Consider the following 16,314-nt stretch of genomic DNA (forward strand, 5'->3'; position numbering starts at 1 on the left):
CCTCTGCAAAGCCAAAAAGCCGCCATTGTAACCATAGACCATGCACAATGCCATATCCAATTGACCCTTTATTTAAAATTCGTATTAATATTGCCTTATGTAGTAATAACTCTCAATATGCTATTTACAATACCTCCAACACTCTATGAATATTGGCTCGATCATAACAAATGGCCAGTGTGAATGTAGAATGTAGCTTTAAGTCTATTTACCCTGTTAGGGGGGGATTAGGGGTTGATTATCACTGTCTGCCAGACATCTGTAACTGATACAGGCTAATAGGCTTCTGGTGTATACGGCTTCTGGCCTTAATTAGGCCCCATGCAACTGACACACTACAATCAGTGTCATACTGATAGGATGGTAATGGCATTGCTATAAACAATATGGTGTAAAATACCTTGTTTAAATGTTGTGTGAAACCTTATATTTTCATATATTGACCAACATAGATGTGTATATATATATATCATCTTTTTTTTCTCCATATATATGTACTTTTTATTATTATTATTACCTTAAAATATTGTGCCATTTATCTTCCTTTAAAAAAAAAATATATATATATATATATATATATAATCTAATAAGGTTCTTTCAGTCTGTGAGTCTCTGTGTTCGTTGGTATTTCCACAGGCAGGCGTGTGCTGTGGAATACCAGTAATCTCAATTAAAGGGTTTACCTGACAAGGGCACTTAAGCATATCTGGCATTTATAGACAGCTACTGCATTAACACCATTCTGATTACTATTACTTTACAGCTCCCGTGTTTATACAGAATAAATCTGACCAATATAGGGGATATTAGGGGGCAGTAAGTATATTGTAAATGAACGTTTATGGTAAAACTGCCCCATAAACACGTGGCTATATAAGCTAGTATGAGCACTGCAGAGGCAATTGTTTTTTATTGAAGGTGGTAAGAGTTATTTGCTCTGTTTGGTTCATTTTTATTTGCTTTAATTAATTGTCTCTTTACATAGATTATAATAATATTCCATTCTTTGATTGTCTGTAAACAGATTCCATTCTGATTATGGCACATCTGTCTTAAAAGTTAGAGTTTAAATTGATCCATGAGGACACTAGTAGTAACTGCTGTTGAGAGTAAATTTAGCACATAAATAGGCTGGTTTTGTTTAAAGTTAACTTATTTTATTTAGAAATCATTGTTTCCTGTACGCGTATGCGAGATCGTTTGGTTTTGGACGGCCATCTTGATATTTGAACAGTAAAGCTACAGTAATTGCCTTTGGCTGATAATCCAGTAGGCCTATTTATTTGGAGGTGTGCTGTATTTCAGCATGTTTCCATAAGCCGCTTTTAGGAATCCCCAATACTATCAGAGCATCAGACTCTCTCAACAAACATATCTCCGTTACTGTGGTGAGGACATTTTTAGAGCATTAACCCCCAATAAAATTTACAGCCTTGAGGAAGCTAAGAGCAAGTGTCCTGTTGTTTATACAAATTATTCTCTGTTTACCTGGGGAAAGAGACCACTGAAAGAGAAAAAGGCTTATCACAAATGTGTTTAAATTCATTTTCAAAAATATTTTTTCTAATCAACTTCCTTTGAATCCTAGAGCCAGCATCATCTCTACTTCATGCCAAGGACAAAATGATTGTCATGGTAGGAAATTATCACATTAACCACCATTACACCATTACACTGACCATGCCCCTAATGGTGCTGACCTGTGCATAAAGATGCCAGTGTTTCTGTGGCAAGACCAACCTCTTAGCGAGACTATGGGAGAGGTTGTAAAAGTAACAGTGCTAAGTACTAAACATACAGCAGATATGCACTCATCATCTGGGGCTTTCCTCTTGTCATGTCTTTAGTGTTTAGATGATAGGCAGATGAGTCTAAAATACTTTCCCTTGGAGACCAGAGCAAAAACAACCCCACCCACCAATTCCTGTCAGTTCCACCGTTGTTGTGTGGCACTGGCAGTGGGTTCCGGCTCAAGTTGAAGGTTACTCGTTTTGGAGATACTTCCTGGTGTTCAGGAGGGCACTGATATGGTTCTATCTCACTGATACCACCTGTGGTATTTAACACAAATGGAACTTAGAGCTGCTGAAGTTCAAAGGTCAGAACCATTGTCATTTACAATTTCCAGGCATCCAAACAAGACCTGACACACAACAGGAAATGCTTTGTCCTAACCAAGTGTCACTCCACATTGGGTTGTCAAGTCTGGGTAGAAACGAATAACAACCTTGCCTCAGAAATGTTCTTGATACATTATTATGCTTTCAAAAATATGTATGAGTTAGATTTCTCGCATATTTTAGATTTACACTTTATTTCCACATTTGTGTTCTTTCATCAGAAAGTATTGCTTATGGGTACCTTCATGTGTGTGTGTAAAATATAACTGTTTCAGATTTTTTATTCATACATTTTAGATGTGTAGGATTTATTTTTTAGTTTTTTTGCAAAACGCTATATATTCATTGTTTAGACGGAATGGAATGTTTGTATCCTGTATATTTGACCTGGATATGTGGTTGTTTCGCCTAGCTATTTTAAGATTAATTCCCTTACTGTGAGTCGCTCTGGATAAGAGAATCTGCTAAATTACTAAAATGTCAAATGTAAATGTTTTACATAAAGATCTCATATTACTTTATAGAATTTTTATTTTTTACATTTGTTAAATATTGATGTCACAAATGTATAATTTGTACATTTCTTTATATAAAATGCAGTTATTTGTTATGTTTGACTGTGTAAAACCTAGAAGTACTGCTTTTTTCTCTGAGAGTGAGGCAGATATATAGCATTTAGTAAAAAAATCATAATAAAACATAGCGTCATTATTTGTCCCTATGAAATGAAATTATCAAGCGACAGATTTTAAACAAATACATGTCGCTCATTGAACAATCTCATGCCATGATTAGATAGTGAAAAAACACACCAATCGCTTTCATAATTTATTTAAACAATAAAAGCTCATTTACCAATATTTCTGAAAATGGATATCCTCCTGAGACCTGAAAAAATAGTTTGGGATTCTTATATATATTTTTACAGTGTTTTCGGTTGGAAGAAAACATGTTAACAATAAATAAAAATCTGAATTTCTTTTGTTATTCTTTTTTATTGCAAGTGCCAAATTGTCCTCTCTAGTGGTCAATAGGACGTAAATATGAAAAAATGACATTACAGTCAATGGGTACAGTAGGTGAAAAACATTTACATTACAGTCAATGGGTACAGTAAGTGAAAAAACATTAACATTACAGTCAATGGATACAGTAGGTGAAAAACATTTACATTACAGTCAATGGGTACAGTAGGTGAAAAACATTAGGATTACAGTCAATGGGTACAGTAGGTGGAAAACATTAACATTACAGTCAATGGGTACAGTAGATGAAAAAACATTAACATTACAGTCAATGGGTACAGTAGGTAAAAAACATAGTTGTGGCATCCAGGTATCCACTACAGAGGACATTTCTTGATAAGCTCTTATTTAATGTGAAAAAACGATTACACAGTTCTGACAACTCACTTAACTATTCCTTAGATATTTACATACTAGAAACAATTTGAACATCAAACTCACAAAAAATGATAATAATTACACACACTTATTTTAAAATGTCCATAAAATGTGCACATTTTGACGACAGACATTTATATAAGAACCAGGAAGACGAAGTTGTCAAGGTCACGCCCCCACACGTGATATCATTGTAAAGCCCAGAATGTCCTCTCCAACGGGCAAAAACACTTAATACAGTGGCTTTTAAGGCCTCAGAAATACCGACCAAGAACTGATGTCCACTAGAGAGGACAAAAATGTATTGCTGGGTCTCAGGAGGCATAGCGTTTTGGAATGAAACTCTTCATATCGCCCTCTGTCAGTCTTACAAACTACACTTTGGTTTGGGCCTTATCATTCAAATAGGCCTTTCTTATCTGTGTGTGGGTGTGTGAGGGGGGACTAAATCATGCTTACTCCATGTTTAATGACACTGTAAAGATAGTTTCTAATATTGTCTGCTAACATAGGACTCCAAATGGGACAGTATTGGCTCTACCTGCACAGTTTACAGGGTCCCAGAATCTCACCACCCTCCGTGCTCCTTCCTGTTCACAGAATCTCACCCAATGGCCTACTCCTCCCTGGCCTTGGGTCAGGAGATGTTCCCCAGCAGATGGATCCTCCTGCTCTGTTTACTCACCGCCTCTCTCACCTTGCCCTTTGGACGCCACGCCCTGCCTTTGGTAACTAGATTGGCAAATAGGTCTGTGCGTGCGATGCAACAGGGCAGATACCACAGGCCTCCTCAGAGTGCGACTATATCCTCCTGAAGCCAATCGCGCTTATCATGCCACTCAGTTTTACTGTGCAAACAGTCATGGCTCCTTGGTGAGTTGTCACTGGCCCTGCCTGTCTCGTTTTCACTTTGACCATTGACTGTATCACTTTTTTATGACATGATACCTCTCCTTTAACCTGCTGATGTTCGCACAAAGACCCACACAATAATGATACAAAATAATACATTGTAAATCTATAAAGTCACAACACAAACCCCAAACACAATGACTACTTACATAGTTTCCTTCAACTTTCTCAAATTAGATTGATTCAGAGATTAAGTGTAATCTGAAATCATATTTCTTCAATGATGTTTATCCCAGTCATTTCCATTTGAAATGCTTTGTTGTCATTTGAGTGCCTCAAAAAAGCATGCGTGCAGTGAGCTTATGGCCACATTTACGTAGCCTTGTAAGACATTGAAGAATGATTTCACATTGTAGACACTTGAAATGATGTAATCTTAAGTGTGTGACAGATAGTCATATTGTAAACGTGTGCTCCAAATCTCTTCCATTTTTCTACTATAAAGAATGAGCTCCAGAGTTTACAATAAAGCTTTTAATACAAATTACTTAGAAAATATACACTTATTATTATTCTTGCTTGGAATCAGAACCATTTACAAGTATTTCCAGTATGTGATGAGCAGAGCAGAAGAGGCATCAACAGTAGAAACAGTAGAAGCCATTATAACAGTAAAAGACAACAGTTTAATATCTATATATATTTATATATTTTCTCTTTCTCTGTTCTTTGTCTCTCTTTCTGACAAGACAGACCAACACGAACGTGTGCAGAGCGGGTGGCTGTCCTATCGCCACATTTTCAGTTTATTTCCCGATTATTCTACATATTGAATCACCACAGTTTGTCGACACCCGGCAGGTGATCTACTGTGCACGGCCGACGTTTGTGTTGGTCTATCTTGTCCTTTAGAAGTTTCTTCATCTTATTATTTTTTACAAAAGCGAAGGAAACAGCAGCAAGTCTTTACTTCTTGTCTGTCTTTGGAGGTGTTGACTCCTGCATTTGACCCCATGTTGCTCAAGCTGTTGACTCCTGCATTTGACCCCATGTTGCTCAAGCTGTTGACTGGGGGAGCTATTGCAGGTTAGATTTGGACAAAAGTATTTATTTTTTTCACGTCAGACCATCGTCCTCAGTATTCTTCCTTGATAGTCATTGGTATGGACGGAGACACTAAGCCGCCACTGCTGCTGGTCACCATGGCAACATTGCCAGGCATGCCAGAGCCTGGGGGAGTAGGGGTTGTTGTGGACGCAGGCTGAGGCTGTTGCATCTTCTTCTTGTTCACTTTCCTCTCTTTGGCACGCCGATTCTGAAACCAGATTTTCACCTATGGAATAAATAAAATATTTTAGATAAGTGCTCTGTGGCTGGTCTAGTAAACTAAAGGTGTGAGTGTGAGTGTGTGTGAGAGAGAGAGAGAGAGAGAGAGAGAGAGAGAGAGAGAGAGAGAGAGACAAAGAGAGAGAGACAAAGAGAGAGAGACAAAGAGAGAGAGACAAAGAGAGAGAGACAAAGAGAGAGAGACAAAGAGAGAGAGACAAAGAGAGAGAGACAGAAAATTGAGAGATGGTCCCCTGTCCCATGATGTTGTGTCTGACCTGTCGTTCTGAGAGGCTGAGAGAGGTGGCCAGCTCTGCTTTCCTCCTGATGGTGATGTAGCGGCTGTAGTGGAACTCCTTCTCCAGCTCCAACCGCTGGTGATCTGTGTACACCACCCGGTACTTGTCTTTCGTTCTTGTCTTACCACCTGCAACAGAGTTGGAGTATGGACATCAGTCAACTTTTATATTGTGTGTGTAATGTAGAAAAACAACGTATATTTTGACTAACTTTAATCCTTGAGAGTCTATTGACGCATCCGTGCGTCAATCTAAGTAACATAATATAAAAAATCCCCATAAAATCCTTCAATTTCAGCTAGAGATATGCATGGGCTGTGTCTCAATCCACCACATCCAAATCGGTCTTCTCATGAAAATGTGTGTAACGTCCAAACGGTTTGGCCTAAAAACGAATATGACCATAAGATGAGACTCTCACGAACACGATGTGTCACGGGACTCATCTGAAGGTAACCCATACAAATGAATGGAAGTATGGAGGTAGTTTTGTGCCAACAAAAATAAGGGGTTAAATATGTGTAAAAAATATATATATTTCCTGAGCTTTCTTATATCTCATAGATATAGGACAGACACTTCAAACCTTATTCCTTATGATTAATGAATGTGTTAGTCCAGTGGTTACCAACCTTTTTTGGTTACTGTACCACCAACTTAATTTTGCTTTGCCCGGAGTACCCTTGAAGTACCCCCTCATGTGCATTTTAGAGGTAGGCCTATGGTCTCATGAGTCTTCTCAAGTACCCCATGAGGATCGGCCAAGTTGGGAACCACTGTGTTAGTCAATGCGTTTCTATAGACTTTAGTAGTAAAGACCAAATTAAATATCTTATCAAATCATTTTTTATATATTTTTTTATACATAAAGGGGTCCTAAAATTCTAAATCAAATAGCTAACTGATCCATGGTATGGCCAGCTTTAAACAATTCAAAATGTTAGCTTAGTAGAACCCCCCGTACAAACTAGCTGAACAGATGTGATTCTCAGTAGGACTCCTTCTCATGAGGAGACAGGGCTTGAGCTGCATTGGTTATAATGGGAGGATGGCTGGGCTACTGCTGCGGACAGATTTCACATTAACTTACATGCCGTAAATAAACAATATTATAGGAGTAAATAAAGATGAGACAGACATCTGTGAAAATGTGGTTTCTGCTTCATTTCATACATGAAACCTCTCACTAAAACACACACAGATAAACTAGCAAAGCCCTGGGATCAGCTAGTCTTTTTAATTAGGTACCGTAAATCAAAAGTCACTTAATTCTGTCCATATTGAATGAGGCACCTAAGTGCAGATGCAGCGACCAAGTTAAAGATTAAAATGTGTGAGCTGAGAGGGTGAGGGGGCTGCCTGTGAGGGCGCCTGGCCTGACAAGCAGAGAGTTATCCAGACCATTAGGCTGCTAAAACACAGAACACACCCTCCTGCTCCTATGTTCCCCTAATTGTTCCTCTTCACCTTCTGATTCATTATACCTCTTCTCTAATGACCATTGTTTTCTCATTTCCATGTTGACACAGGAGGACCACTCCTAAACAGACGGCGTCTGAGGTGCATGTCTACGGGGGTATTGACCCATACAATCGCAATGCTGCATTAATAAAAAACTGTACTGATTGTAGTGGCTGCCTATCACCAGCGACAACACAGTTTGCCATCACATGAGGAGGCCTCAAGGGGGCTAACCTTGAGCCTGTACATTAGCATTTCATTTGAATGTCAGGTGGCAAAGCATCCTAATGCTGCACTGGGAGAAAAAAACTGTAGAGGACCCAGAAATAGTCAACAGTCCGATGATAGTTTCCCTTGATGGAACTATTAAAAATGTCAACAGCATTCAAGAACCCATAAAAACCATGATTCAATCAAAATGTGAAAAGTTTAAGAAGTGGTATTGTGTACATTGTATTAGTGGAGAATGGTTGATGCACTGTCAATTAATCTATGTAGCGCTGCACTTCTGTAATGATTATCATTGATGGCTGCTGAGATAAATGGTTAAGCAGTTGAGGTTAATGAGATGTCCATTAGAATGAATGGTTTGCTGGCCGGTACGATAAAGTGACATGGAGATAATCTGTAACACGGACCGTAAAACTCCCTGTCTGGGACAACCAGATAACCACATGAACTGGAACGACAAATTTGGGATAAGAATTTACTTTTGAACCAGCCAGGTCCATTAGGTACTGTAAACTGGACATTTATGACAGCCCCAAGTCTGTGCCCCTGCTGCCTTTGTTATCATAAGAGATCCCAGGTTGCCATTGACAACAACTTGATTTCTGGTGGGTTTGCTATACAGGAAGAAAGGCTTTGCAGTCATCTAACTCTCAGTCTGGGCAGTTTGGGCTACAGGAGTCACATGGCTTTTGTATTTTCTCTTCGGGCCTGCTTGCTTGTACTGATAAAGGTGATTTAATACAACTGTAAGCACAGTCCACCTAAGGTGCTTCCATGCCCATTAAATTGAAGTCAGTAAAATATGTATTTTTCATAAATCTCCTGTCATATGTTGTCATTGCCTGGTGTGTTATATCAGTAGGCCTATTCAATTGCCTGACGTAGGTCTAGTGGAGGACAAGTGTGAACCAAGCGAGCGACATCAAAGTAGTCGACAACAACTACTTCCGCCTTGAGACATAATGCCTAACAAAGACTTACAACATAGAAAAATATTATAGAGCCCTAGATCGCTGACATACAAGAAGACAACAAACCTCTTCATTTGCATAATACGATCTTCAAACCTCCCCAGACCGTTTCTTTCATTTGATCACTTGCAGGTTTATCAATCTCAGCTGACTTGAAAGAATTCTTATTGAAATTATGAACAAATCCTGTAACATTATGAAATATGCTGATGTCGGGGAAAAAGAAGTGATTGCTCACATAATAATTGTGAAGCCTACACCAGACAAAATCAAAATGAATTTGATGATGCTGATTTAATATAGTAATTTATAGCCTAGACTATATTATGCCTAGTATAGGCTACTAGCCTACTGCTATTACTGTTCACTACTGATGATAGGCAATTATAATCATAACTATAATCATTGAGCGCTTATTATGTAAATAGGTCAACACACAATGCAATTATAATGCATACCCTGCTTTACCCTCAACTGTAAATACATTATATAGGCCATATTACACAAATGTAGGATCTTAATTTGGGCCAGTTTGCTTCAGCGGGAAAATAATCCTGAAGCAACAGGAAATGTGAATTATTAGGCTATGTGGAATATAATTTATGGAAATGTGTGTATGATTGAGTTTTTGTTATGGCAACTCAAGTCTGAAATTTCAAAGTGGAAATTATAGACTTTAGAAGCCTTTTAAAAATTAAAATACACTACAAGTTTGCATTTCTAAAATGTGCAGTAACAAAAGACTGATCAAATTAAGATCCTACATCTGTACCCAATAAACGCACGAGAAAATGCCACTAATTTAAGATGGCATGCGAGGTGTGATTAATGTGTTCACACAGGCACTGCAGTGAGGCGCAACTGTACCGATGAGCGCAAAATATAAAGTTTTTGTCAGTGACATTTGCTATTATATGACAATACACAGCAATGTCAAATATTTTGATAGGATTGGACAAATACTAAGGAATGAAAGAACAACCATTTTCACATTTTAGTCATTTAGCTCTAGAGCGACTTAGAGAGTGCAAATTTTTTTTTTTTTCATACTGGCCTCCCGTGGGAATCGAACCCACAACCCTGGCATTGCGAACGCCATGCTCTACCCACTGAGCTACATCCCTGCCGGCCAGTCCCTCCCCTACCCTGGACGACCAAGCGACAGATAACCTGGTATTCCATCTTTCTGAGTTGAAACATAAATTCCTTTCTGAATTTAGAGAACAGGTGCATGCATCATTCATGGATGTGACTCGCAAACTCAGTGGTTCTGGTTTTGCTTTTTCCTCACAAGATGGTGCCTACAGTATTTCAGTATCTTTGATTTGATAAAGAAAATGGGCCAAGACACTGAATTTAACCCATTATATTTAATATGTGTGTGATTTGCTACAGATACATTTAGTTTATTATTATTTTAATAAACATTTAAAAACGTGACTTATGCTTTACTTACTATGGTCTTATGGACAACCAAATGATACACTTTCTGACACAAAAAAATGTATGAACACCTCAGTAAATTACCTGAATTTGCCGGTGGTGTGCTCCGCCTCATCCAATCATAAGGGTTTCTGCGCTGAGAATTGGGAGACAGCTGCCCTACAGATGAGTTGATGGATGGGAGAAGCCCGGGTTGTGGGACTGGAGAGAACTCTGGGGGACTATACCCTATTGGTCCCGGATTAGATGTGGACGGTCCTGTCCCCGGCCCATAGGGTGACCACTCTTCCCGGCTCGGCGGGTAAGCAGGGTTCCAGGCCCCAGTCTGGCTGTGGTGAGGGTCATTGTTAATCCCAGCAACGTGGTGGTATCCGCTGAAATCCGAATACTGTGGAGGTGCGGGCACAAAGTTCTGATGGTTCAGGTTTAGGCTGGGATGTCGCACTGAATTTGGGTACATGCTGGGTTCCTTCTCCAAAAGATAACTCACGTACATCTTTCCGTATGGGAACTCCTGCGCATAGTGTGCGTCCAGCACGTTGCTCCTGCCTCCTCTACCCCAGGTTTCTGTTGAACCAAGGCCTCCTCTACCTGGCTGGTCTACCTATAGCCTACTCTTCAACTTCTTGTTTGCTAGACACGCTGCCAGTCAAGAGGTGTCGCGCTGACGTCAACATTTTATAGCCCTCCTCTCCCTCCCTCGACTTATCCCACCAGGGACAATTAGCATTAGAGACGGGCCTGCATTTCAAAGGCAACCGAGCACCGGCATCAAAGCCGTCACGGGCATTTAGAAGAATGCTACAAATCGCACAGGAGAAACTAACATGAGTTCATGTTGAGTTTCTCAATGGGAGAACCTGTCACTGCATTGTCCGCATAACGCCCATACATGCCTTGTGGAATAGAATGGTGAAGGGTCGAGGAACGTGGTAGCAAGGCCTGGAGTGGCCATGGCTTATTTTTTGAAATAAACAGATAGCCTATCTATAAAATCATGTTGTGTATATAAATGTGCCCCAATAAATCCCTATTCAATGTAAACTACCCAATATACTAACCATACTATTTCCTTAGATAGCCCACATTCTGCCGTGTGCTCATCAAAGTTTCTCTTACTTGTTTTGTGTGATATATTCCTTGTAATATTAGGCCTATATGTATACACATTGATGAGCACATGGCAGAATGTAGGCTATTTAAGGAAATAGAATGGTTAGTATATAGTATATTTTAAGTGACCTTAAACTCAAACTTATTGTAGCATTAAAATATGGGATAGGCCTAGTTCTTTCCAGGAAAGTATTGATGTGTTCTTTCTGTGCTGGGCTGAAACAGACAGCGCGGCTCCAAGCCTGTATTGGGGGGATTTCAAACAGATCTCTGAGGTGATATGCCGGTCTAGTCTCGTGCCCACCTCCTGGGGGTTCTAAACCAGGAGGAAGTGGCTCATGGAATATTTCGAATTTTAATAAAATTCATTGCCCTCTCGGTGCCCTGAGTTTATGCTTCTCTGTTGTTACACCTCTTCTTATGCTTTAGAAATGGAATTGAAGCAGTGAAAAAACATGCAGGTTTTAGCTGAATTTCATGAGGGTCACACAATTAAAATAGAATGTTTGTCCAAATTTAGATAGCATTTTAATACATCGAATTTCAAACGAAATAAGACTTCAAAGCTAAATCACACCGTCTATTTTGTAAACTTCAAATAATTAAAGATAAAACATTAAATGGTCCATCCAGGTCATTATTCTATTGTAATTCATTCAGACCTTAGTGTTCAAGTCATAATTACTAACGAAATAGAATAGAATATTTCAAGTTTTCCTTTTTTATTTTATTTTTTATTTTTTGATCTAGGTCGTTTCATTCATTTGTCTGCTATTACAGTAATAACAAAATGAAATATAATGTTTAGAAGCATTTTTTTTCATTGGATCAAGCATGTCAATAATAATGTTTTTAGCTAAATGGTTCTAAAAATATAACTAATTGTAGCTATATATAAAAATAGCTATTTATTTAAAACATTTCTGATTTATGAAGGACATTCCAAATAAGTCAAATATTACTTTAATTTCTGTCATACAATAACACAGATGCTTATTATAACAACTTCAACAGTATAAACAATACAAACTAAAATAATTATAAACATAACATTAGAATGATAACTATATAATAATAATTCATGAATTCAGTGTATTTCAGTTCAGGTGACAGTTTCTAGCATTCTGTCAGTATCAAAAGAAAAGTAGGTCTACATACATTTTATGTAAATCAACATAATATAATGAAAGCTATTTATATCACACTTTCTTGCCCTGTTGTGAAGTAGGGCAGTTTAACAACCAGCACTAGTAATTGTAAACAGTTTCACCAGTGTGAACCAGTTAATGCTCAGATAATAACCTAATAATAACAGTGGGAGCATACTGTATTCTGTGAAGAAGCATTTGTGGGCTAGGGTATAGTGCTACAGAGACTTTGAGCTCCCCTGTGTCTCGTGTCATTCTACTGTTCTCTCTCCTCTCCTTGTCACCTGTGTAGCCATCTAGGGAGCACTGTGTTCTGTGTGGGCTGGTGTGTTCACCTGTGCTCTGTCAGGAGGAGGACTGCGCTGTGAGGTGACCTCTGTCTGGCCCCTGAGAGGGGTTCCTCCACCAGGCTGAGGGCCCAGGGAAGTGGCCCCCATGGCTCCCTGTCTGGGACAGTGTTTGTCGGGCTCCGGGAGGACAGAGCGACACAATGACCTGGGGAAGACTCTCCCATCTCTCCCGCCCCTTAATGGTAAATATGCGTCCCTATCTGCCATGCTCCCACTGCTTCCCACAGACTAGCAGTCTGCCTGCCTCTCTCAATTACATTAAATTAAATTCAAAGGACTTTATTGGCATGGGAAACATTGCCAAAGCAAGTGAAATAGACAATAAACAAAAATGAAATAAAACATCAGAAATTGACAGTAAACATTACACTCACAACAGTTTCAAAAGAATAGAGACATTTCAAATGTTATATTATTGGCTATAATAATGTTTAACAATGTTCAAAAAGTTGAAGTACGAAAGGGAAAATAAATAAGCAGATAAATATAGGTTGTATTTACAATGGTGTTTGTGCTCCACTAGTTGCCCTTTTCATATGGCAACAGGTCCAAAATCTTGCTGCTGTGATGGCACACTGTGGTATTTCACCTAATAGATATGGGAGGTTATCAAAATGTGATTTGCTTTTGAATTCTTTGTGGGGTCTGTGTAATAAGAGGGATATATGTGTCTCTAATATGGTCATACATTTGACAGGAGGTTAGGAAGTGCAGCTCAGTTTCCACCTCATTTTGTGGGCAGTGTGCACATAGCCTGTCTTTGCTCGACAGCCAGGTCTGCCAATGGCACCCTACATCAATAGCAAGGCTGTAGCAAGGCTATGGCTGAGTTTGTACATAGTCAAAGCTTTTATTATTTTGGGGTCAGTCACATTGGTCAAGTATTCTGCCACTGGGTACTCTCTGTTTAGGGCCAGATAGCATTCCAGTTTGCTCCGTTTTTTGGTTAATTATTTTCAATGTGTCAAGTAATTATATTTTTGTTTTCCCTTGATTTGGTTGGGTCTAATCGTGTTGCTGTCCTGGTGCTCTATGGGGTCTGTTTGCGTTTGTGAACAGAGCCCCAGAACCAACTGACTGAGGGGGCTCTTCTCTAGGTTAATCTCTCTGTAGGTGATGGCTTTGTTACGGAAGGTTTAGGAGTCACTTCCTTTTAGGTGGCTCTAGAATTTAACAGCTCTTTTCTGGATTTTACATTTACATTTTTACATTTTAGTCAGTTAGCAGACGCTCTTATCCAGAGTGACTTACAGTTAGTGAGTCGCCCTGATTCTGCACTGCATGCATTATTTGGGGGTGTTTTTGCAGAATTCTGCATGCAGAGCGTCTCAATTTGGTGTTTGTCCCATTTTGTGAATTCTTGGTTGGTGAGTGAACCCCAGACCTCACATCCTTAGAGGGCAATGGGTTCTATAACTGATTCAAGTATTTTTAGCCAGATCCTAATTGGGATGTCAAATTTTATGTTTCTTTTGATGGCGTATATGGCCTTTCTTGCCTTGTCTCTCAAATCGTTCACAGCTTTGTGGAAGTTACCTGTGGTGCTGATGTTTAGGCCAAGGTAGGTATAATTCTTTGATCTAAGGCAACGGTGTCTAGATGGAATTTGATGGAATTTCTCTCTGTGTTTCTCAGTCAAAGACACAACTGATTTAAAAACATGGTATAGATGTACATGTATGTGTATTTCATAATTTTTCTTGCCCTGAGAAACGTAATTGTGACTTTAGAACATTTTTCATGGGAAGAAATGAATAAGAATCATGAAAATGGGTAAGATGAGAAAAAGTTCAAAGCAGGCTGGGGAGGGGTGACAGTGTTAGGTCACACTTCACAACCAAGTGTGACTTCCTTCTCAACGCAGGGTGCCATGGAGACAGTCAGGGGGAATGACCCGACCTGTGTGTCATGGAGACAGTGAAGTCCTGACTGACTGACTGGCTGACTGCTCTATTGATTCAGCTCAATGCAACAGGTGGAGAAACGAAAGTGTAGAGCCAAGAGATCAATGTAATTCAGTGGAACAAGAGCAGTGGTAAAGTCACATTGTATACATTTGTACAAAATCATAATTTGGTCATTTCTTCACATTTAATTAATGCTGAATGGCATGCTCCATGACTATTCCAAATAGAATGTGCCTTGAGAGAGAGATCAAATGGTTTAAAAAGAAGAATTTGAGTCCAAGAGTCTCATTAGGGACCAGTTTTTATTTAAAATAATCACTCAGATTTGTATTTCTTAATTTTGTGCAAAAGTGTTATGGTATAGGTTTAGTTGAGATTTGTTGTTAGGCATGTTATGTTACCATTCATTTCGACAAGATTAATGTTCAGGTTTTTAGGCATGTTGACTATATTTTTAGCATTATTACACTTTATTTATGCTTAACTAAATTGTATGTATTCTTATATGAACATTAAGAAAACAAGATGAAAGGTTTTAGAGTAGTGCTCTCAAAATAAGGGCAATTGTAATTTTCTTCATCCACATTTCAAATATTCTGCAGTCAAAGTTTAAAGGGTCAATCAGTAGTTGAAACAATAACAAAGCGCCACTGTTTCAGTACAAATCTGAGGGATGGGGATAGAGAAATTTGATCACTCTCAAATTCATAGACAGAACTATGGATGTAAGGACTGGCCATCAATGATGTAAAAAGTATATTTTAAACATGTTTTGAGGCTAGATAGTGTTTGTTTACAGTTGCTTTGATTACAAACATTGGGCTAAAGCAAGCTTATATTTTGGGTTCTGATGGGGTATGACAGTAAAACTAAGCTCATGAGTCCTTTATAGGTTATATTCTTCAAGAATCAATTGGTACATGTCATTAATTTAAGTCCAAAAATGGATGTAGCAACTGCTGAATGCTCCTTTAACTATTGCTTGATACCACCATTTTCAATTCTAATGTCATCACATTTAATAATATTTTATTTTACAACTGCCCACACACAGTCTCTGTTGCGGTCATAAATTTAACCTGAGTCTGCAGTCTTGATGACCTCTGTGAAGATTGTATGTGAACTGCCCTCTGTCTCCCCCCTGTGGCATAAAAAAGGAACAAGCCGTTTGTTGTGCACATTGCATGGGGCGTATTTATTAGTCGCACACAGTAGCAAAACGTTTTGCAACGGAAAACGTTTTTAGGTAGGTCCCTCCCCGTTTCATTCTGTTTGCTTCTGTTTGGTTCTGTTTGGTTCCTACACCCCAGAAGTGGAATGGGAGCATAAAAAGAAGGCATTGTTTTCTTTAAACTTAATGTTGTTGACATGGTAATAGCAAACAAAACCTTGCATAGGCTTTATAAGAACACAGCGATAGAGTGAAATATGTATAACTGACAAATTGATTAAAGCAAACTAATTTGAGAGTAAAGAGTGAGTGAACAGCAAATGTAACAATGTGCAAAGAAATCATTACTCTTTGAACAGGCTCCTTGGCTTGGGATTCTGTCTTCATGCATAATTTCCTTTCCTTCCACTCCATTGGCCAAAAGTTCGCTTAACTACTCCACGATTTAAAAAAGATTATGACCTCATATTATCTCTGTTTATCGCTGCAGATCACCATGGAAACTGAGGGTCATACTCT

The 16,314-nt window shown here is 38.8% G+C and overlaps 1 protein-coding gene across 1 annotated transcript; it reads right to left on the minus strand.

Moving 5' to 3' along the window:
* Window positions 1–4,894: 4,894 nt before the first annotated feature.
* On the minus strand, window positions 4,895–10,693 carry cdx1b (caudal type homeobox 1 b). The gene is made up of 3 exons (XM_041894438.1): window positions 10,191–10,693; window positions 5,980–6,128; window positions 4,895–5,708 (listed from the first exon to the last, which is right to left on the minus strand). Exons 1-3 carry the CDS (start codon window positions 10,600–10,602, stop codon window positions 5,511–5,513), a joined length of 759 nt encoding a protein of 252 aa, XP_041750372.1. The 5' UTR covers window positions 10,603–10,693; the 3' UTR covers window positions 4,895–5,510.
* Window positions 10,694–16,314: the final 5,621 nt, after the last annotated feature.

This window comes from Coregonus clupeaformis, chromosome 13 (genome assembly GCF_020615455.1).
Source record: "Coregonus clupeaformis isolate EN_2021a chromosome 13, ASM2061545v1, whole genome shotgun sequence".
NCBI lineage: Eukaryota > Metazoa > Chordata > Actinopteri > Salmoniformes > Salmonidae > Coregonus > Coregonus clupeaformis.

Coding starts and splice junctions, on each gene's coding strand:
- cdx1b (XM_041894438.1), bottom strand. CDS start 10,602: ATGTACGTGAGTTATCTTTTGGAGAAGGAACCCAGCATGTACCCAAAT. Junction 6,129..10,190: donor CACACCACCGGCAAATTCAG/GTAATTTACTGA, acceptor ACTCTGTTGCAG/GTGGTAAGACAAGAACGAAA. Junction 5,709..5,979: donor TCAGCCTCTCAGAACGACAG/GTCAGACACAAC, acceptor TTTATTCCATAG/GTGAAAATCTGGTTTCAGAA.